General features: G+C 49.8%; 1 protein-coding gene across 5 annotated transcripts in view; it reads right to left on the reverse strand.

Annotated features, from left to right (window-relative positions):
* Positions 1 to 208: 208 nt before the first annotated feature.
* ZCWPW1 (zinc finger CW-type and PWWP domain containing 1) overlaps positions 209 to 23245 on the reverse strand; it is a 29762-nt gene continuing 6725 nt past the window's right edge. For 4 of the 5 annotated variants that reach the window (XM_039499888.1, XM_039499885.1, XM_039499887.1 and 1 more), the window contains 11 exons: positions 22001 to 22152; positions 21330 to 21458; positions 20552 to 20668; positions 19338 to 19458; positions 15897 to 15972; positions 14933 to 15037; positions 10289 to 10372; positions 8956 to 9031; positions 3604 to 3668; positions 2499 to 2538; positions 209 to 1523 (listed from right to left, as the gene is read on the reverse strand). In XM_039499888.1, coding sequence (XP_039355822.1) covers positions 1213 to 1523; positions 2499 to 2538; positions 3604 to 3668; positions 8956 to 9031; positions 10289 to 10372; positions 14933 to 15037; positions 15897 to 15972; positions 19338 to 19458; positions 20552 to 20668; positions 21330 to 21458; positions 22001 to 22152 — 1276 coding nt within the window. In that variant the 3' untranslated portion in view covers positions 209 to 1212. Of the gene's footprint in view, positions 1524 to 2447; positions 2539 to 3603; positions 3669 to 8955; positions 9032 to 10288; positions 10373 to 14932; positions 15038 to 15896; positions 15973 to 19337; positions 19459 to 20551; positions 20669 to 21329; positions 21459 to 22000; positions 22153 to 23245 lie in introns of all 5 variants that reach the window. The other variant, XM_039499889.1, reaches the window with a different exon arrangement.

Raw genomic sequence — 23245 nt, forward strand, 5'->3', positions numbered from 1 at the left:
CTGGGAACGTGTCTAGATTCCCGACAGTCTGCAACGCCCCTTGCGCCTTTCAAATATCTGTAGAGGATCCCGTCAGGTCGAAGTCATTACTTAGTCAGGCTACTCTGATTGGGGTGGGTGGGTGTGGAAAGCCAACGTTGTGACGCAACATTAAAACCAATGGAGTTAAAGACACCGTACTGAACCAAGAAATGGATTTTTATCACACTTTAGCTTATCTAGCCTGACTGCAGGCTTTTATTAACATGTAAACCGTTACTTGTAAATGAGGGTTTAACCTGATGGTGGTCACAGCCATAAACTCCTTAAGTCCTAGTTCTGCCACCTTCATTCAACCCTTAACCCGGGCTAAACTCTCTGCGTGAAATTTATCTCTGTGGAGAAGGTCTATTTATGTCCACTTATGCCTTCAGAGGGCTGGTTCTCTCTACAGGGCAAATTTCACTCTAGTGGATGAATACAAGCCAGTCTTTGTAACAGATAAACATAAAACCACAAATCCAGTAACTAGTTAAACACAACAGCAGCAACTAGGAAGTCCAGGTTTCACTGGAGTTAGAACATAACCGATTATAGAACAGGAACACGGGAATCGGGATCGAGGACTCTGATGATGCCAAATGCTTTCAGATCTGGAGACCCAGTTCCTGTCCATGTTACCATCCATATTCATCAGGCGACTCTGGAAATCTCAGCCTTAATGAACCACTTTTACAAATAAAGGCAATAATTTAGTCTATCGGTAGCTGATGTAATTCCACTGACGACGCTGTACGCCAGCTGAGGATCTGACCCCGTCAACCAACCCCCATCAACCAATTCCTTGAGTGATCAAAAACTGGTTTTGTTTTTGTGTGTTTTTTAAAAATCACTCCTTGCCTATGGAACCTAAGGAAACGACGCACTACATGAGGTTGGCAGAATAAAACAAGATCCAGCACCCTAAGTTTTAAGAAAACAGGTCAAGTCACTTATTGTGGATTTTTTCCTCTATCTTTACAGATGAATATTTGAGAAGGGGGAGAGCTGGATGTTAAAATCCACGTTTGCTGTCCCAACGGTCTCAGATCTTCATCAAACATAAACCAAGTTTAAACTAGATTGACTTTCCTACCGGCCACTTTTCTGGAGCGCTTTCTAATTTTTCTCTAATCCCCACTACCTTCAGGGAGGCAGCTCTGGTGCCCCATGGCAGGTTTGTTATTTCAATGGCTACTCTTCAAACAAGACCAGGGAACACTCTTCCGACGATTCGTTTTTCTCCGCTTCCTGGCTCCCATGTGCTTCCTTGGCCTTCTCCAGCTCCCCCACTTCCTGGAATTCCTCAAAGATCTCATCACTGGTACTTGACCTTGGGTGGCTCCTGGTGGTATTGTCTTTCACCTGCAACGTCTTCACCAGCTCCGGCTTCAAGCCGTCGCAACGGGACGGTGTCAGGTTAACTCTGTTGCCTCTTGCTGGCGGTTTGGGCTGGCTGGATCCTGAGCTGTTGCTTCCCGGAATGGTGAACTTCTTCTTAAGGCCTGCAAGGAAGAGAGACCAAACGCAATCCTCAGAATCCAACAGGGAAAAGGAAGAATGAATCATACCGGAGACCCACAAACCCTCCCCTCCTCTCCCACTGGGAAATCAAGTGATGAATCAACGTAGCCTCATAGATCAGGATTCTCCACACTTTTCCCACAAGATCCCTACGGCATGGGGACAGAACGCGAACATACATCCATTAAAGGCTCCATTACTACATGAGAATGGCCGGACTCGGTCAGACCAATGGTCCATCTAGCCCAGTATCCTGTCTTCCGACCGTGGCCAATGCCAGGCGCTTCAAAGGGAATGAACAGAACAATCATCGAGTGATCCATCCCCTGTTGTCCACTCCCAGCTTTTCTGATTTGCACTCCTACTCCAATGTGTTTACCCTGCTCCCGGCGGTGACTGGGAGGGGATTCTGATCTCTGGGGCCATTCAATCCTTGGCCTCAGGGCTGAAGTTGCTAGCCAGGAGGCCAGCTGGTGCCAACCGTGATGGGAGGGAATTGAACTGAGACTAAAGCACTCCGTTTCCAGTCGGATGCAACCAGATTTATCCACCTACAGATTCCGCCTCAAAACTCTCTTTTACTGTATGCTAAGACATCTGTCGGCCATGCCAACCCACTGTCTGCTTGTATTCACCCTTCTGTCTGGCTCTCTCTCTTGTCTTAGACAAACAAGACTGTAACCCCTTTGGGGCAGGGACCGTCTTTTTGTTCTGTGTTTGTAGAGAGCCTGCTGCGAAGCGGATATGGATTTCATCCTGGCTGATTTGGACAAGAATACATGAGTTTAAGGCAACTGAAAGTCAACTTCCCAATTCCTCCTGCCCCGTGAAAGCCAGGATGGTAGGAGAGTGAGCAATTCTAGTTTAAGTATCACACCCCAACCTTTCTTAATTTGTTACTTTACCTTGCTTGGCGTTGAAAGCCACTGCAGGAGTAGCTGGGTTGTATCACTAACCTTTCAGAAAGGTTTTCTCCTTGAAATCTGAAGTCGCAACCTAGAACCCAAGTATTGGTTAGTCAGACATGAAAGAGAATACATATATTATACTGCCATGCTGGGTCCAGTTCCGATGCCCATACTTTAAGCAGGTGTTGACCAATTGGAAATAGGTTCAGAAAAGAGCGATGAGGATTAATTCAGTCCCACGGCCTCTGTTATGCCGGGGGTCAGACTAGATGAGCATAATGGTCCCTTCTGGCGTGATAATCTATGATCAACTCGTGGTCTATCTAGTTTATCTGAGATGATATGAACCCAGTCTATGAATAGCTGCCTAGGAAGAAGATTTCTGAAAAGGGTTCTTTACTCCATCAGATGAAAGCAGAGCAAGATCTAATGCATGACAAATGCAGGCCGGAACTAAGGGGTACGTTTTTAACAGGAAGAGTAATTAACCCCTGGAAATACTGACTGAGGGACGTGGTAGATGTGCCAACACTTGACATTTTTAAATCATTGTTACACTGTAAGCTCATTTTCTCTCTGTTAGGGCAGCGCTGACTGAAATACAAATCTTAAAAAGAAATGAATGGATCGTACAGTTCCTTGATGCGGCTTGATGTAGTCCTCACTGATTAGCTCGAAGCGCATTAATGAACTGTTAATACAAATTAGCAGGGTCCTCATGCCACATTCAGACCCCAGCATGCTGCAAACTCATTGTTCATGTAGACAAGGATCTAAGTGACTTATGCAAAGTCACAGAGCGAGTGAACCGAACCTGGGTTTCACAAATCCCAGTATCTTTTAGGAAGAAATCCAGTCTTTTTTGAAGCTCCTTAATTTAAAGACGCTGCAGCAGCCAGCCCTTGGAACTTCTCCTGCTTTGGTCTGCGAGATCTTCTCTTATTCGCTTAGATAAACTAAACAAACTGAGCATCCCCTAGGGGCTAACAGTCCAATAATCTTTGTGGGCACGGTTGTAGCTGAAAGCATTGGTGATGCATTTACTATATGGCATTTTTGTTAGGGTGGGCGGGGGGAGAGACGGAATCAATGGAAACAAGAGAACAAACCCCCTTCTTTTAAACCATCTTTTCCCATCTCCGGTTTGACGTACCATATTCTTATTTCCATCGCAGGGCTGCTTCTCCTCCCTGGACTCACGGGCCACGTTGAATAGCTCTAGAAGACAAGAACAAGAACTCACTCTCCAGAGCACATGTTTTAACACCTTACGACAAACTTACTACTGCAGATTTGAAGCAGTGTTCCTGGTTCTAGCGTCAAATCCTAGCAGATGTATCATTATTCCAAAAGGGAGCGCCACTGGCTGCAGCAAGCTGGGGCTGGGGGGGAAGGCAATTGCCCCTCGGCCCAGGCAATTTAATACAGAGGGAATAAAACCACCCTGCTGCTACTTTTGGCCACAGGGCCGCACGGGTAGCTCCTGCTACCAATCTCGCCCTCATGCAGTTCCTTGCCATGCCACAAACTTTGTGTGGAACCTTAGGCAAATCACATAAATCTCTCTGTGCCTTGGTTTCCCCATTGAAAAGTAGGAGTGATTCATAAATTCTATGGCCAGATGGGACCACCACAATCCTGTAATCAGACCTCCTTTAAAACTGAGGCTGCTAATGTTTCCTCTGAGTGAAAATCATGCTACAGGACACCACATAAGACTTAGCGGGGACTCTAGCCATTAAATCTGCCTCCTTAGCCCCGCTGAGACGGGAGTGCTGAATGCAATCCGGACCCACTGCTAGACAGACACCAATGACCCGGAATGACCATTATTTTTAAACAAGCTGCTTTACAATAGCACCGACGGTCCCTGCCTGAAACAGTTTACCGTCTAAATAAACAAACAAAGGAGGACTTGAGGTTCTGCGGCCTGTGTCACACAGGAGGTCAGACAAGATCATCATTAGAAGGATGTTCAAAAACTGGCGAGGGAGCAGAGAAGAGCTACTGAAAGGATCGGAGGGCTGAAAAAAATGCCGGCGAGTGAGAGACGTCAAGAAGCGTGCTCCGTTTAGCTTCTGAAAAGAAGATGGAGAGGTGACTTGATCGCGATGCAGGGAGAAAAGACGGGGTAGCAAAAGGCTCTTTAATCTAGCAGAGAAAGGTGGAAAAGAACCAGCGTCTGGAACGGTGGCTGGTGGCACTGCAGCCACGCCACCCAGCTGGAACTGGGCCATGCTGCTGCTGCTGCCGCCACCACCACCACGCAGCACAGAGACTGGGTCAGGCCGGGCTCTGCAGCTACACTGCCCCAGAAGCTCGCAGCCCAGAAGCCCAGAGGTTTGCGCTGGCGGCAGAGCGAGTGAGTTGAGGCTGCGGGGAAGCAATTTGATGTAACCTCTCTTCAAGCAGGCCATTTTAACGCTGCACTTTTACATACTATCTTCAGGGGCTTTATGTAAACTCCCCATCAGTAATGATTAACCTGGGCAAAGCGTAGGATAGAAAAAGCAGATGTAGATCATGCAAACAGGCTGTTGCCAAGTCTGTTGGCATCTATAGGAAACCAAGAAAGTCAGCAACTCCAGTGCCGGCGGCGACTCTGATCATTAAAAAAAATCCCATTTTTAGACTCGCTCGTGAGATTTTGGCTACCTAAGAACTGGACCTGGAAGAAGCACACCGACTGATTTTTGGATCTGTTTTCTATTCTTAAATGTGGAGCAAATTCATATCCCACCTGTCAAAAACCACAGAAAGCGAGATACATATTTTTCTGTGGTGGTTTCTTTTCATAATTTTGAGTGTCTTTTTTCTTCCCTGTGTATTTATTCAAGGCACCCATTTTTGTTTGTTTTGGGGAGGATGTTTTCTCCATTCTACTAGACACTGTTATGTTTATTGTCCTGCCACCATCATGAAAACTGTTTCACAAAGCTAGAGGCTTTATAAAATGTCAAAACCTGTTGGGCTGTCCAGTCCATAAATACCTTTTAGAAAATAACAGATCTTCCAACTAGGTCTAAATAATTATCTTCTATATTTCCCCTACTCCTACTGTTCATCTAACAATTATGGCCTGTAGCAGGGTGAACCTCTGCTCCTGCCCTGAGGGGTTTGAAAGCAGCCTGGCAGGGCTTGAGAGCAGCTGCTCTCAAGGCTGGGCTGATTGAGGAAGTGACTGCAGGTGAGGCCACGCCCCAAACTGAGCCACAGCTGGCCCCTATAAAAGGCCAGGGAAGCCAGAAGCTCAGACACTCTCTCTGCCTTCAGAGAGCGAAGGGCCTGGCTGCAGGGAGCTAGAGACAGGGTACCTGAGTGGAGCAGGGCTGGGGAAAGGCAGAGGAGCTGGGGAGCTCCAGCCTGGAAAGCCCCAGGCTGCGGCCTAGCATTGGGCTAACAGGTACTGGGGGTTGCAGGGGGCAGCCCAGGGGTAGGCCAAGGCAGCAGGTCCAAACCCTCCTTGCCTGTGATGAGTGGCTGATACTGCAGTCTGCCCCAGGGCGTGGGGCTAGACAATGACTGGCAGTAGCCATATACTGAGGCGAGGTGGGGATAGAAAGTGGGGGTTCCCCGGGGGGGGAAACCCAGAGAGAAAGGGGTTACTGCTAGGGGGCAGCACCCCATGTAAGAGGGCACCGGGTCCAGGGAAGGACACGCGGGGCCTGAGGACAGGTGGATCACCGGCCTGCAGAGGGCGCTCCAGCGCTGGAATAGAGCTAATTCCCGGAGTCACCAGCAGGAGGCGCCGCAGGGGTGAGTCCGACCCGTCTACATGGCACCACAACAAAATTCATGGCATATTTCCCACATCATTTCTCTTTCTTATCCTCTCTTTTGGTCTGTGTCAAGCTTGCCTGTACTTTTCCTTTTATGGGCAGCTTCATCTCCATGTTAGACCAAAACTGTGCTAGATAACCAGTCAGGGCCATCAACTAAACCCTCTTAATCCTAATTTCCCTTGAGGGGCTTTCCCACCTTGGGGACCTTTTCGGGTAAAAGACAAGCTCTTCTTCCCCTATATTCGTCTGACCTTCTGACAACATGGCAACCCTTCAGCATAACTCCTTTCACAAAGAACAATTTCATATCTAGTGGGGTGATTGTTTTCAATTCCTTAACTGTGTATTCATGCTGGTGATGATCAAATGCACAGATAAATGCAGCATGTATGCAACTGACATTTGCAAAATAATACAATGCGAAACTGTCTTCAATGTTGACATTTTACGACTTTCAAAAAAAACCCTAAACATGCAAGTCAGAATGCATCAATTCTCCGCATGTATAAATCTGTGTGGTATAAATCTGCTCCTTGAACATCTGTCGGATACTTCTTTGTAGGCCAGCGGCAGGCCGGCAGGCCAGCGGCGCTGCCTTCCTCTGCCCCAACTGTCCTGTGGGTCTTCCCCCAGAGATTTCTTTTAGACCCTATTGTTCTCTGTCAACCTTCAGGAACTTTCCACTCCTAACCCCCATTCTCCTTAACATCAACTTGGCCAAACTGCTTCCCTACTTAGCATAAGTACGTTTCCCACTGTCCTCAGCCTAGTGAGTACCTGCTGTAGGTCCTGTCCATCAGGATGGATACGCATAGAAAGAGGATTCCTATGATTAGGAAATTTCATGACAACAACTTCATAATAGCAACTAGATCAAGTTATTATATTGAAGGTTTTATTGGATTCATTTATCCTTTTTCAGTCTAGTGCAAAGGCACTCTCTTCCCGACAAGCTCTATTCCTGCAGCAGTTGTTTGCTTGAGTATTCAAACCCCAATGAGAAACATGGCAAACATTACATCATGTACCAGTATACAGAAGTCCATCCAAGTGCTTTGCTAGGGAACTTCAAACTAACTTCACTGACAATGTTTCCACATACACATTGTGCCATTAATCTTCATCCTGTAGCTTCAGCAGAGAACCCTTTTTTCTTTCCCCTAAGGCTTCCAGGCCCCAGCCCTGTAAGGGGGCACAGGTTGCAGAGAAATTCACAGAAACAGGAAATTGAGCTTCCTCGATCAGTTTTGAAACACTAAAAACCTGTTTCCTCTTCTACAGAAACAAAACTGGCAGAGCACTCTCTGTGCAGGTTCACTCTGAGCTGCACCTCAGGAGGAGGAGAAGGCGGCTGCAGGATCCTCACACAAGGAGGATATTTAAAATATTCCTGAATTAAGCCCCAGAACACTCCATTGTACAGACGGAGAAAACATGGCACAGAGGTTAAGTGACTTGCCCAAGGTCACCCAGCAATTCAGTGGCAGAGCTGGGAGACCTCAGCTCTTACTTCCTGCCGTTTAGCCACGACTACATGCTTCTGCCATTAAGTTTTGTGTTTAAGAAAAAAAGTTTTACAGAGCCAACTATTAGAAAGGTTTAAAATAAATCAAATTCAATTACTTTTAAAATTATTTTTTTTAATGTAAAGCAATCCCTTGCAGCGTAAAATCCAAAACACTTTCTGACCCTTGTGCATGGGAAGGAGAAAGTGAAGCTGGCTAGAGATAAACCTGGAACTATTCAGGCTAGAGGTGTTGTCCCAACTGACTGAAACGTTGCAGATACACAGTGTAGGAGATTGTTAAACTGGAAACCACTTTTAAAACCTACAGGGTTGTTAACAGGCAAAAATGTAATTAAAAGCTACGGAGACTTTCTTTTTAAATGCTTCTTAGTTTTGTGCACTTTCAGCACATTTTTTTCTTCACATTCAAGTATCTTATTCTGGGAGGCAGGAGCTAAAAACACCCTAGTTCTACTCACATTCAGATAGCACAGTGATGGACATCATAGGCTTTGGCCAAGTCAGTGAACGTCAGTGTGAAGTTCCTCATCTTTGAAATGGAATAATAATAATACTTGCCTACATTATAGGATTAATTAACTATCCAAACCCTGATTGATTTACTCCTGAGCAGTGTCAAGGAAGCCAATAGCTTGGCTCACATAACCTACAGAAGGGAATTTTTAAAGGGGCCGAATGTCTTTTCTCAGCATGGAATATAGCCAGGACTCAGGGAAAGGACTGTGGAGTCTCCAATGACCAACGATTAGTGATCTGTCCCTAAAACTACGAATCAAACGCTTCCCCCGTAATCAGATTCTTCTGTGTCTTTTTTTTTTTTTTTTTTTGAGAGAGAGAGAGAGAGAATGGCAATGTACATCTCCCAGCATCCTCAGGACCATTCCCTGAGCCAGCGGCCCCCAGCCCACCTCCCGGGACGGTCCCTTTTATAAACCCGGCCCAGACTGGAAGCTAAAGACAGACACGTTCAAATCACAAACAAGGCACCGATTTTTTTCCCCGTGTGGGTGATTAACTTCCCAGGGCAGCAGTGGATTCCCCACCGCTTCATCTCTTCCGATCCAGACTGGAAGATCCTTTAGTCCTGCACAAGTTAGTGGGGTCAGCATAGCGGGACCTGGGTGAAAGTCTTCAACAATTTGCAATGTGACCTGGGGGAGAGCGAGGGGGAAAGCTCCAGGCTACAGCACGATACCTTCCAAGTCCTCGTGAGCTTCTAGCAATCCTCCCTCACCGGATCGACTGATGAACCCAAATCTCGTCACTCTCTCCTGAGGGAGGGGAAGAAAAAAGAAACCTCTGCTGAAATCCTGGGAGCCATGGCTGGAGTCCACTGAGTGACTGCCCCCTTGAGAGGCCAAACAACCAGGATTTAACAAAGGACGTAACTTCAAATGCACAAATGGAGAAAAAAGGTCGTAGGCTCAACATGAGGGACTGCAGGCAGAGAACTCCGGACAAGACCCACTGCTCCGAGAAGGCGTCTAGGTGTTTAGAGGACGCTGTGTGGACAAGGGACCGGGAAACGGCCCCATAGCCATAAAGAACCACTACCACATTCTGAACAAGGCCCTCTTCTTCCAGAACCAAAAGCATCTACACAGGGCGCTCATCAGGCTCAGTGACTCAGGAATAATTCCTTGTGTAGACAAGCCCACACCTCCTCATCTCAAAGCATCGTACAACCGTTGTATGATTAACCTTCACCATACCCCTCCGAGGGAAACGAAATCATCAGATGCTTGCCCAAGGAGGAGTAACGGGAGGAGAACCCAGGAGTCCTGACTCCCAGCCCCCCCTGCTCTAACCACCAGCCCCCACTCCCCTCCCAGAGCCGGGGAGAGAACCCAGGAGTCCTGGCTCCCAGCCCCCCCTGCTCTACCCACCAGCCCCCACTCCCCTCCCAGAGCCGGGGAGAGAACCCAGGAGTCCCGGCTCCCAGCCCCCCCTGCTCTAACCACCAGTCCCCACTCCCCTCCCAGAGCCAGGGAGAGAACCCAGGCGTCCTTATTCCAAGCTCCCCCTCACTCAGGCTTTAGCCTGTATCCCAGCAAGCTCAAGTTACTAGCATCACAGAAGACGAGTGATGTGTGTGGATGGGGTCGAGTTAACATAGGGTGACCAGACGTCCCGATAAAATCAGGACTGTCCCAATATTGAGGCGTTTGTCCCGCATCCCGACGCAATTTGTCCCGATATTTTGCAGCACTCTGCTTTTTTTATTTTTATTTTTTTCTTTGCTCTGCCGGCAGCACTCCGGTGGGTTTTTTTTTCGCTCTGCCCCCTTCTCCCCCCTCTGTGTCCCGATATTTTCTTCCGCTCCTCTGTCACCCTAAGTTAACAGGAGCACTCGATCGACCTAATACGAGTTGACCACGCCGTGAAGATGAAGCCTATCTGATCCCAGATCCAAAGAGCAAGCAAGCGTTACCCCCCCCTCAACGCCCGCGGGGGCCCACAGGGAAACCCGCAAAGATGCTGGGTGGATGCTGATTGGTCTGACCTCAGCAGCCCGGCGGCGTTCATACCTGAATGCTGATCCGCTCGGCTTCCTTCGCCATCCTCACAGCAGCGTCCAGTTTCTGGCGGTAATCTCTGCTCCTGAGCGTCTTCTGAAAGAGCGAGAGACAGTTGGTCTTCCTGTGGCGCCTAAAATGTGTCAAAACTTTCTCTCCGTCACTCCCCCACCAGGGCCAGGGACAATAAGAAAGACACAGCCCACTCCTCTGTGAAGGGGCAGGGCATAAATCTTTCTGATACCACCAGCTCCTTGCCAGGGGAAAAATTCACCCCGAGGAGAGGAACAGCACCAGCTGTTTGCTCAGCTGACTAGCACAATTGGGTCGTGGTCTGTCCCCCGTGTGGGGAAATAGGGGGACACTAGGTGAGGGGGGAACAGGAATGAAGGGCACACAGATTCCCCTGGTACGAGGCCGAAAGTCCCTGAAACAGAAAGAGATGGCAGGGTGGCACACACACAACCCCTGAGGGGGAACAGAGGGATCCGAGGAGTTCACTACTCGGGCCACTACGTGTGGAACCCTTTCGCTGCATTAACTTAGCACCCAGAAGGCCCACTCAGGGATTGAGGCCCCAGTGTGCTGGGCACGGCTCAGAGAACGAGAAACAGCCCCTATGCCAAAGAGCGGACCATCTAGACAAAGAAAGAAATTGAAGCCAGAGCGCCAGCAAGTCCTGCTGACCCAAAGGCCATGGGCACGATGAATCACAGGACCGCAAACTGACACCCTTGCCTTATCTAGAAATCAAGAGGAAGCACATTTCCTAAACAGCTAAGCACCAGCTGGTTTTTAAAAGGACTGAAAAAATAGACCAAAGCCGTAAAAAATGGAGGGGGTGGGGAAAAGGGGCAGAAAAGAGTCTTGCGTGTGATCCATGGCTGCGAGTGTGCGTGGGCCTCATGCATCAGTGCCGGAGAGTTTTCCCCAGCGGTGCCGGTAGGGGCATCCCCGGCCAATGCCAACTACTTAAGCTGTGAGTGAGGGTATAAACCGCAGAGACGCCCCATCCCTCCTCCAGTTCCTTCACACCAAAACTCAGTAGCAGATGCCGACGCATTGGCTAAGGAAGGTGAGTTGTGCAATGGACGTGTGCAGTCCAGCCCAAAGAGCCAACGGTCATCAGAAGGTAGGAGGTAGCTGTTTTTATTTCTTTGAGTCCGTGACACGGTAGCTGTTTCCTGATCGGATACGCCAGGAGGAGGGACTTGGAGTCTCCTCGGAAGAGGGACAGCAGGACTGCCTTGTCCACATTTGCCTCGACGCGGCCGACAGCGAGTGATGTCTGGTGAGAGTGTGGATTGACAAACGTCCACAATTGAGAGGTGTGCCAGAAAGGCTGCCGAGGCTGGGGTTGCTCTGTCGGAGGGCGCCGTGAGTCTATCAGGAGGCGTTACTCCCACGGTGATGCAGCTGGGGATCCACATGGAGAATCCCCGAGTTATCAGACGACGTGCCTCATGCGTTCCATGTGTGACATGAAGAGATGGGAAGATGCCAGGAAGGCTTTGTCCTGTCCAGGTAGAAAGCCAACGTGCGAGAAACACTGAGTCTGAGAGGTTCTTCTCTTATCCCTGGTGGTATGCGGCTTTGGAAAGACTTGGAAGGTGGACAGACTGAAGTCAGAGGCCACCTTGGAGAGGAATTTGGGGTGCAGCCTAAGCTGGACTTTGTCCTTGTAGAAAACTGTGTACGGTGGATCCGTGACCAACACATCTAGTCTATTGGCCACTAAAAATGTGACTGTTGCTGATAGGTGCAGAAAAGAGCACGGTGCGTAGGAGGGTCCATAACAGCAGACAAGATCAAAGTCAAGTTCCAAGATGGTGTTGGTTCTCTGACCACCGGGAATAATCTATCGAGACCTTTCAAGGATCTGATTGCGATCAGGTGAGGAAAAAACAGCCTTGGCATCTATTTGAGGATGAAAAGCCAAAATGGTCGCCAGACACATGTTAACAGAGTTGAGCGTTAAACCCGACTACTTAATTTGCAAAAGATGGTCCAGGGTTGTGTGAACGTTAGCCTGAGTTGGAGACACATGATGGAGACCCATCCAAATGGAGAAACGCTTTGTAAGTAGTTCCTGTGGAAGGTTTCCTACTGTTAAGAGGATTGTTCTGGCTGTTGAGAAATGGGTTTCCCCTACACACAACCACTGATGAACCATGCTGTGAGGTGCAACAGCTGAAGTTTTCGGTGCAACACTCATCCACGGTTCTGCGTCAGGAGGTCTTTGGCCGCTGGTGACAGTAAGGACAGATTGCGAAGGTCTGAACACGTCTGTCTCCACCAAGCAGGAGCTATACGGATTATTTGGCTGTGCTCTTGCTTGAGTTTGATAATGACCATCAGGAGCACTGGTGAGAAAAAATACAAGCGGTCCTTGTCCCACGGAAATAGGAAAGTGTCCAGTATCGATCCAGGGCTGTGAGATATTCTGGAGCAGGAATGGGGACGATGCTAACTGGCAAGGAGGTGACAAGAATATCCTGATGCTAGCCTGTACATTCTGAGCCACCAAAGAATATTATGTAAGGTCTTAAAGGCAAGCCAAGGTCATGCAAGGTCTTAAATGAAAGGCAGGGTCATTTGCATCATTGTGAAATGCACATACAAATATTATGTAAGGAGTTATGTATGCGAAAAATGAGTTCCCAAAGTCCATGTTAAGGCAGGTTTCTCCAGACAAAGGATGTTTATTCTACCTGTCTCTGTCAATCCCCACGTAAAATAAGCATTATAAGTTAACATGATGAGGCGCCATTTACACATGAAGTCAGCAGGGGCATGTGAACGCGGCCGGTAGGCAGCACACTCGAGATCATCCCGACTCTGAGGTACTAACAACGCACTTTGGAGAATATAAGGAGAAGCCAAGGGAGACACCACTTTATCCTACACCTAGGATGTGATCAGGCAGTGTGATTACATTCATGAAAATGGGATCTCAGCCAGGCTTGGTTGCAATGCTGCAAAGGATATTTGGGTAAGATAAACCAATTTAGCCTGTTTCGTCTCAAGAACCATGTTACAGTTTTATTTTAGATGTAACCCTTCTGTTTCCATTATCCTCGCTCGCTATCTCTTAAATCTTGATCTTTGGTAATACACTTACGATTGGTTTCACTGTAAATATATCTCCGTGCTGCGGTATTTTACAAGGCCAGCCTGAGTTGAATCAAACAAGCTGGTGTTTCGGGGAGTATGAGGGCTGGACGCTACAGGGGAATGCTCTGAAGGGCATGGGGACGGGAGTGCACCTGTTGTTAACCTGCAAGGCAAAGGAAAAGGAAGAGGAGACTGTTGGGCAGCTAACAGACCTGCTGTGTCAGGGAGAGGACACCCAGTCTCCCTCTTGCTGGAGCTAGGGCGAGGGGGGAAGACAGTGACTCCTAGTCCTGGGTAGCCTAGAACCATCACAGGGACATCACCTGTTCTGTCAGGTTGCAAATAGGTCCACGGACGGAAAACCTCCTACGTGAAACACTCAGGCCAGAATGTTTGTGTTGAGAGACCAAGCCTGGTCCCAACTGAAGGATCTGGTCAGATGATCCATTAATCCATTTGGATACACCAGTTCCATAATCGACTGCCTCCTGGACCTGGCACCACCTTAAAACATTGCTGTGGTGTGGTGAGAACCTGGGCCATCTGGCCTTGGATACGGGACTGGAATTTCAAGTGATCCACCCCCTGTCATCCAGCCCCAGCTTCTGGAGGAGGTTTACAGACGCTCAGAGCATGGGGTTGTGGCCCTGACCATTTTCGCTAATAGCCATTGATGGACCTATCCTCCAGGGACTTATCTGTTGCTTTTTGGAAGCCAGTTATACTTTTGGCCTTCACAACATCGCCTGGCAAGGAGTTCCACAGGTTGTCTGTGTATCATGTGAAGAAATACTTCCCTTTGGTTGCTTTAAACCTGCTACCTATTAATTTCATTGGGTCACTTCTAGTTCTTGTGTTATGCAAAGGGGAAAATAACACTTCCCTATTCATTTGCTCCACACCATTCATGGTTTTATAGACCTCTAGAAAAGAGACGACCAAGAATAGATGTGATAGAGTCCCAGGCTTTTTAATCTCTCCTCATTCAGAAGCTGTTCCATACCCCTAATCCCTTCTGTTGCCCTTCTGTGCCTCTTTTCCAATTCTAAGATATCTTTTTTGAGCTGGGGTGACCAGATCTGCATGCAGTATTCAAGATATGGGTGTACCATGGATTCACTACAAAATCTTCTGTCTTGTTATCTCTCCCTTTCCTAATGGTTCCTAACATTGTTCGCTTTTTCGACTGCTGCTGCCCATCGAGCAGATGTTTTCAGAGAACTATCCACGATGAATACCAGATCCCTTTCTTGAGTGTGAACAAACTGATTTACGCCCCATCGTTTTGGTACATGTAGTTGGGATTATTTTTTCCAATGTGCATTAATTTGTACTTATCAACACTGAATTTTGTCTGCCATAGTTTAATGAGATCCCTTTGTAACTCTTCGCAGTCTGCTTTGGACTTAACTATTTTCAGTAATTTTGCATCATCTGCAAATTTTGCCACCTCACTGTTCACCCCCCTTTTTCCAGATAATTTACGAATGTGTTGAACAGCACCGGTCCCAGTGCAGATCCTTGGGGGAACCCACTATTTACCAAACCCAGGCTCTCTGTGGAAAACTCATGGAAGTTCCTCAGCATGGTCGCAGAGATCCAGGCGCGGCTGACAGATTGGCCGAAAAACGTCACATGGTACTTGGACTGAAAAGAGAAATGGACAGGACTGAATTAACTTTGGGTCAGATTGTTACATTAACTCCTAGAGACAGACACGGGGGGTGAGGTGTCCCTGCTAAATCCACAGAGAATGCCCGACACTTTGTCTCCTGGCAACTGATGGCCTGGGACCCTCCACTGCAAAGGTGCCAGCTGAAGGGGTTGGAGAACAAAGAGATCAGGTGGCCTCCTAGCCCGGGACAGAGACAAAGGCCAGAGGAGGGGCTGGAGAGTTTCGGTTTGGAGCTGGCTGGGGAAATGGAGGGGGGCCAGACGGGGCTCTGGCCTCCCTGGCCCCAAGACAGACCTGACCGAGGAGTCCTGTTTTCTGTACCTACAAACTCTGTGTTCCTGTCGTCTAATAAACCTTCTGTTTTACTGGCTGGCTGAGAGTCACGTCTGACTGCGGAGTTGGGGGGCAGGACCCTCTGGCTTCCCCAGAACCCCGCCTGGGCGGACTTGCTGGGGGAAGCTGAATGCTCCGAGGTCAGACCCAGGAAGGCCGAAGCTGCGTAAGCTTCTTGCCCTGGAGCCAGTCTGCGCCGAGAGAGGAGGCTCGCCCAGAGTCCTGCCTGGCTTCACATGAGGTAGTTCCAGAGCATCGCCCGGTGACTCCGTACACACAGAGCCCTGCCATTGGGAGGGGAGATGGGGACAGGGGTAAGGAGAATGGGGGGCACACCCAGCTCCTGGCATGGGGATGGGGAGGTGTAGGGAGTCCCCAACATAGAAGGGGATGGGAGGGTGGCACACAGGGGGCTTGTGGGAGGAACAGCCCCCTCTGGTGGGTGTAATGAGTTCACAAAGTGTGTGACCTTCTGGTGTAAAATACAATACCGCTTACAGGAAGAGAATCCAGCCGGGATGAAAAGAGGAAATACTCCCCCATGTCAGGGTCACACTCCACCATGGCAGGCCACCTGTGTGCACAAGAAAAGGGGAACAGCAGTTCGAGTCGGGCCATTAATTTTCTGATTTCCTCCGAGAGGTTAACACACAAAAAGGTGGGAGTTGCTTTACGTGGTACCAACGTTTAGAGCACTGTCCAGTCAACCTGCTCCGTCCATCCCTGAAATCAAGGATCCTTAGAAGAGCAGGATGCAGTGGAATAAAATGTGAGGAAGGGAACGAGATAGATACACGCAGCCCTTACATTGCTCAGGGGTGCGAAAAAACCACACACATTCTTCCCCCCCCCCCCCGAACGATGTAAGTTACATTGACTTAAAGCAGTGTCTCCCGCTGACATATCTTCCACCTCTTGGTAGTGAAGACAAGCCCTAAATCTCTGAATTATTTCGGGGGAAGTCCCATGGCCGGTGTAATACAGCAGGCCAGACCAGATGATCACAACTGTTTCTTCTTGCCTCTGAACCTATGAATCTCTGAGTGGACGGTGCACATTTCTGGGATGTCGTTCTGTTTCAAAAGGCCTCGTTGGCGGGTTTAGCTATCCCAGTATAGCTGTGCTGGCAAACCCTCTACTGTGAACGCAGTTGTATCACAGCAAAAGCACTTACGCCAATAAAGCTTATGTCGGTTCCCCTGTCCTGGTACAGGCATGGTTATCCCAGTAGAATTATGTTACATGAAGGCTTTGGATAGGTCTGCATTACAGAAACTATCCTGACAGAAGCCTGGAGGCGGACGGAGCCTATCCTGACAAACAGGGGCGGCTCCAGGCACCAGCGCAGCGAGCGTGTGCCTGAGGTGGCAAGACACGGGGGGCGGCCTGCCGGTTGCTGTGAGGGCGGCAGTCAGGCTGCCTTCGGCGGCATGCCTGCGGGAGGTCTGTTGGTCCCGCAGCTTTGGTGGCAATTCGGCAGCGGGTACGCCAAAGGCAGGGCCGCCCAGAGGATTCAGGGGGCCTGGAGTCTTCGGCGGCAGATCCCGGGGAGGAAGGACCCCCCGCCACAGGTTTTCGGGGCACTTCGGCGGTGGGTCCCAGAGCGGAAGGACCCCCCCTGCCGCCAAATTGCCACCGAAGACCCGGAGCGGAAGAAGCTCCGGGGGCCCGGGCCCCGCGAGAGTTTTCCGGGGCCCCCAGAGCAATTGAAGGACCCTGCTCCAGAGGCCCTGAAAAACTCTCCTGGGGGCCCCTGCGGGGCCTGGGGAAAATTGCCCCACTTGCCCCCCCCCCCATCTGGGCGGCCCTGGCCGAAGGCACGGGACTGGCAGACCTCCCGCAGGCACGCCGCCGAAAGCCACCTGACTGACGTGCTTGGGGCAGCAAAATACCCAGAGCCGCCCCTGCTGACAAAGGGGGGATTTCTGTTGCTGTCGGAACATCACCTCCCCAAACGAAGTTAGCTATTGGCATGTCTACACTTCACACGCTACAGCGGCACAACTGCCCCGACTGACGCAGTTAAGCCGACCTAATTTTCTAGTGTAGATCAGGCCTATCTTAACGGTCACAGCTGCGTCTACGCTAGGCTTTTTCACACCCCTGACCAAAGCAGCCATGCTGATGTAACTTTTCAGTACAGCCCAGGCCCTTCCCTGGCATAGCTCGGTCGGCTAAAAAAAATAAATAAATCACACCCCTATTCGACATCCCTGTGCTGGAAAAATGTAAGTATAGCCTCAGCCTTCTTGTTGCTGAGGTCCTGAGGTTTTAATAGCCGTCTGCCATCATAAAATCTTTAAATTCACGGGCCTGGCAAAACTCCCGCTAACAGCGACGGGAGAGGAACTGGGAGCTGTTCCCCGTCTAGCTTGTGTAAGAATCGATTGTCTTTTAAGCACAGTGCCCTTAAATTTCAGGCGAACGCCGGCCCGTGCATGGGTCTCCCTGCATGCATCTCCCTGCGGGGGCAAAGCACCTGGGGGAGCCTATGCTGAGCGACTGAGATTTGCCAGCTTCCCGTCAGGGGACGAGGCCTCTGTGTCTGTGTTTTTCAGCTGAAGACGGCAGCTGCGGCTGCAGAGTGCCCAGAAAGGCCAGGGGACACTTGGACGGCGCAGCGAGGGATTCCAGCAGTCAGCTGTTGTGAAGACCCCAGCACGCCAGTCTCCACTGGAGAGTTTTTCGCTGGCATCTCTTTGATCCCATCGGCGTGGAATAAAACAAGATCATGTGGGAGGCGGGCCAGGCCTTCTGCACTGCAGCTTGTATTCCCAGCCTCTGGTATACACATATTACACGGGTATCACTTCCCCCACTGTTGAGATGCAGCCACCTCTGGGGTGGAATGAGGCAGCTGTTTATACAGGGATCCTTCACCGAGATGCAGCCACCTCTGGGGTGGGGCAGCTGTTTATACAGAGATCCCTCGCCTGGCGCTGAGATGCAGCCGCCTCTCGGTCAGAACGGCGATACAGGGAACCCTCATCCAGTCCTGAGATGCAACTGCCTCTGGGCAGGATGGTGGTATCCCTCACCAAGTGCTGAGATGCAGCCACCTCTGAGGTGGTGCACAGCAGCAGATAAATGGTGCACAGCAACACGGCTTAGCACTTTGGGGTGGGAGATGAAGAAAGAGTTTCATATCCCATTGACATTGGAAGGGCGAATTTGGGGAAGCAGAACGGAACGAGCAGTGGGAATTTTACTTGTGAAGTGTAGATGTGATCTTTGGTTTTATGTCTGACGCAGAGGCCAGCGGCACCAGTAGTTCCCTGTGTAACACCAGAGGCCGTGGGAGGGAGGGATTTGGAAAGGTACTGCCATGGGACTCACCCGTTGACTCACAGCTCTGCCTCAGACTCTGGGTGGGAGCCATCCGGGGTCTGTCTTCACGGCAGAGTTAGCCTGAGTGAGCAGCCACCCTGCAGAGCCGTATCCGAGGTGCTGAGTTCTCACCGGTGCTGAGATGCCCCGTGTGTCGCCAGGACTTCGGGGGCGCATCTCACGGGCCTTAACACGCCAGTAAGCTGAGCCACTCCACGATTCGTCCCCAGCGAATTGTGGGCGAACGCGAACCCGTCTGTCCTTCTGAGCACACAGCCAGGCCAGATTCAAAAGCACCACTGTGTGTGCGGACGGGAGCCGGGATAAGGGAAACACCCGAGTAAGAGCCCCAATGTCTCTAGGCCTCAGCTCTTCCCCGTTCAGAAAAATAACCCTGGGCTTGTCTTATTTATTGAGCCTGTGAGCTTGCTGGGGCAGGGACTGTCTCTCACTACCTGTTGGTGCAGCGCCCGATCGCCAATGGTGCCACCGTGTTCTTTTAAACTGAGATCAGGGATCCCATTGTGCCGGGCAGTCACTAACCCAAGAGCTGACCATCTAACTAGCCAAAGGCTGGGAGGAGAAACTGAGGCACACGGCGGCGACACCTACCATGGATAGCCAAACTGTTTGGCCCATATGATCGACCCAGGCACGTAGGTAGCATAGACGACCTCGTTTTCAGAGCCCGACCACGTCTCCTCGGGTACAACGCAGCTTTTGTACTGCGGGTCTGCAACAAACAAACCGCGTCAACCGTCACAGCTGAGCGGGAAATAGCCTCCCCCGGGGAAATTCTGAGAATTGTGACATTTTGTTTAATCTCGCGTTGGGGGCGCGAAGTAGAAATCTCAGAATTTTTCGTGAAATGAAAGATTTCATTTCAACCTTACCCTATCGTTTTGTTTCGATTCATCTAATCTAAGATAATGTAATATAACATAATACAAAAGTCAAACTGGTAACGCCGGAACGAAGCGTTCAACCTTGCCGAAATGAAATCTGCCTCGCAATGAGAGACTAAAGAAACTCAATCTGTTTAGTTGAAGGAGCAGGTTAAGACGTGACTTCATCAGAGTCTGTAAGCACCTGCATGGGGAAAAGGTTTCTAATACGAGACAGCTTTTTTCATCTAGCAGACAGGTGGATTTTCCAGCATTCGGAGGCTTTAAATGAAGACTGGCTGTCTTTCTCAAAGACCTGCGATAGCTCAAACAGAAGTTATGCAGGAATCTTTGGTGAAGTCAGGAAGTCAGACTCTGTGCTCGGAATGGCCCCTAAAAAGTCTGTGTATCTGTTTATCCTCAGCTAGTGTAAGTCGGCATTGCTGGCTGCACTGAAGCCAATGAAGGATTTGCTAATTGTGAATGCCAGGACACTTAGAGGAGAAATCCTCCTGGCCTGTCGGAGCAGGAGCAACGGAAAGGTGATTTTTGCCTCAGAATTGCAATCAGGTTGGATCTAAAGCCTCAGCACCAACCAGGACAAATTTCAGGACTTCTCAGCTCTTGCAACCAGGGCTGGGTTTTCAAAAGAGAGCGAAACCTATTTCCAACGGGTTTCCAAAGCTCTCAGGCCAGCGGGAAGGAGAGCTTTTGTGGAAAATCCAGCCCTAAACGGCCCTTGTTTGTGTGACTAAACGGGAGAATGGCCTGGAAAAGCTGCTTTCTAGGCCCTACTGTGGAGGATTTTTGTGACAAGGACACTTGTGCTTTAGAATTTAGACTGAAGCTAACAAACTGGTTCCCCCTGACAACCAATCAAATAATCACTAGCAGCGTGGGCTAGATTTGAGCTGGTGACCTAGAGGCCGCTCTCCTGTTTACCTGTGTTTTGGCTGCAAGTCCAGTCTTCGGGAAGAACAGAGGGATCTGTATCGCTGCTAAGACGCCGCCATTTCTCACAGCTGGGATAAGAACACTGGACCCACACCACGCACTGATCTACAGCACAGCAACACAAACACACAGCAGCTGCAGGCCCACTACTAGCGCCCTGCACAAACTGGAGGCTCCGAAATCAGACGTCAAAGATAAGGAACCGGCCGCAATGTAGTTAATCTCACCATCACTACACAGGGTGATTTACGGGCATCCCTAATTTGACAGAACTATCTCGGATGAGCTAGCCCGGACTAAGCCCCGTGTGGCAGACTACATGATCACAGAGGTCCTTCCTGGCCTTGCAACCTACGAAACCTGTCAGTTTTCTGCAGTGCCACAAGCTGCCTCTCCGTGCCTCAGTTTCCCACCTGTACCATGGGGATAGCCTCCCCCACAGAGCTGCTGTGAGGATAAACACATCAAAGAGTGCGATGTGCCTTGAGAGCTACTGATTTCTAAACTTGGGGTTATTAAACTACGAAGGCCATTTTTATGCTGAACAGGAACATTCTTACATCATCCGGTTTAAATTCACACCTTTAATTAATCCAGATTAATTGTCTTGAGTGTAGACAAGGCCTCCCCGTGGTTTTGGAAGGTGTGGGGCCAGTACCAAATTAAGTGCTGGAAGTCGCCAGGTTTCTTCAATTTACACCCAGGTTTCCCTCTCAGCCCCTCTTCTCCCCGCGTTAAACTTTCAGAAACACAGGCCTGAGCTCACTGAAAGTGCTTTCTCCTCCTTCCTCCGTTTCCTCTTGGTCAGCGATCAGGGTGTAGCCTTGAACTATTTTCTTCGGCTCTCCTTTCCGCTGACGCTTACGTCTTTCTTTGTTTGCGTGCGGGCCCTCATCTACGAGCGACACAGAGAAAACACAGGACTTAAAAACACAGACGGGGCGGGTAGGGGCAGAGACTGTTGTGACACAGCAGGCGGAGGAGTTATTCTTTGTCTCAGTCACTGATCCCAGCGGGGGGCACAGGGGGAGTGTCACCTTCCAGCAGCTACTTTCTTCCCTCTGCATCCCCACTGGGCTCGAGCAGCTAAGGCAGAAGTCTTCCCACATGGCAGCTCAAAGTCACAGGCCTGCTCTTGGGTGACAAGTACTGGAGCACACGTCTCTCATACTTAAACTCCTCCACATCTCTGCTTCCATCCAGGCAAACGCACTCCAGTGCAGAGGGCTAAAATCCTACTTCAGCCCTGGCTTAAGGAAACTGCCTGCTGTTGCGTGTGTCTGCTGTGTTCAAGGAAACAAGACTTTGCAGACAATCTTGGTAAATAAGCAGGATTGCACCAAAGAAACACCTGACTCGGCTCGTCAGTTTCTCACCCTCACCCGGCAAGGCCCCGACCATTGGCCCGATCTGTCTTTGCACACACAAAAGACTTACGCATTTCCTTTCTCATCTTGTTTAAAGAACGTTTATTGCGTTTCTTTGCTTTGGGCAGAGGATCTTTTAGGTCCACGGCAGAGACTGTTCCTTTCGGCTCATCGCTGTGCGGGACCAAATTCCCTGCAGGTCGGGAGGTTTCGAAAGTCTCCCTAAAACAAACATTGGCGAGGATCAATTCATGATTGTTATTTATCGTTTGGATTACCTGCTGGGGCTGCACAAACACACAACAAAAAGACGACCCCTCGACTCACTGTTAACAGGAGATGAACCTGAGTATCTTAAAGATGACAGTACACCTGCCTACACCAATGAGCGGGAATGGAGCTATAGATAGATCATATTAGTCAGTTACATGGTGCAAAAAAGATGTGGGAAGACAACAGTTCTCTTTTCACATCCGTTTTGCCCAGGGGGTGGGAGGGGGATCGGGTCTCTGCACCCCTTTGAATATCCTGCTTTTTGTTTTTTTTCTAGAGCCATTCCTTTTGGGTGGATAATATTTTTACAGAGAACATGCACCACCTAGAGGCCAGAGCGTATCTTACGCTTTTAAAGCAGGTGCATTCCCCTTCCCGCTTCCCCTGCAACAAACGAAGTTACAAAAGGCAAAAGGTTCCAGTCAATAAGCTAAACAAACATGAGGAGGCCGGCTTATTTATACGCAAGGCATGGGAACGGGAGCAGCCTCATGCTCCGTGCGAATGGCAGCGAGACACATTTGGGTTCCTCTGGCGATCGCAAGACGCTCGGGCCATTTTAACTGAAGGCGCGTCGAGGACATTTTATCTGAAACACAGTCACAGAGAAGGGAAGAAAGAGGCAAAGCCAGGAAGGGAATCTGGGAAATCTGACATCCAGTTCTCTGTTCTCACTGCTAAACCTTCCCCCTCCCGCTGCTCTAACCCCACTCCTCTCCCACAGCCAGGGATAGGACCCAGGAGTCCTACTCCCATTTCCTCCAGCGCCAACTACCCTACCAGAACTCTGAATAAGACCCAGGGATCCTGATCCCAACTCCCCCCTGCTTTCCCTAAACAGCTGGGCACTAGAACCCAGGATTCCTGCCTCCCAGCCCCACCGCTGCTCTGATTCACGAGAACGAATGGAAATATGCATTATTACTATCGATTACGTCTAAGGTGGCAGGACCCGCAGGCCTCCTGTGTGCCAGGCACAGAGTGTACAAACCGTGAGAGAGACAGCCCCTGCCCCCAAAAGTGTGTACAACTCCCTGGAAAC

This window comes from Mauremys reevesii, linkage group 14 (genome assembly GCF_016161935.1).
Source record: "Mauremys reevesii isolate NIE-2019 linkage group 14, ASM1616193v1, whole genome shotgun sequence".
NCBI classification, from domain to species: Eukaryota; Metazoa; Chordata; order Testudines; family Geoemydidae; genus Mauremys; species Mauremys reevesii.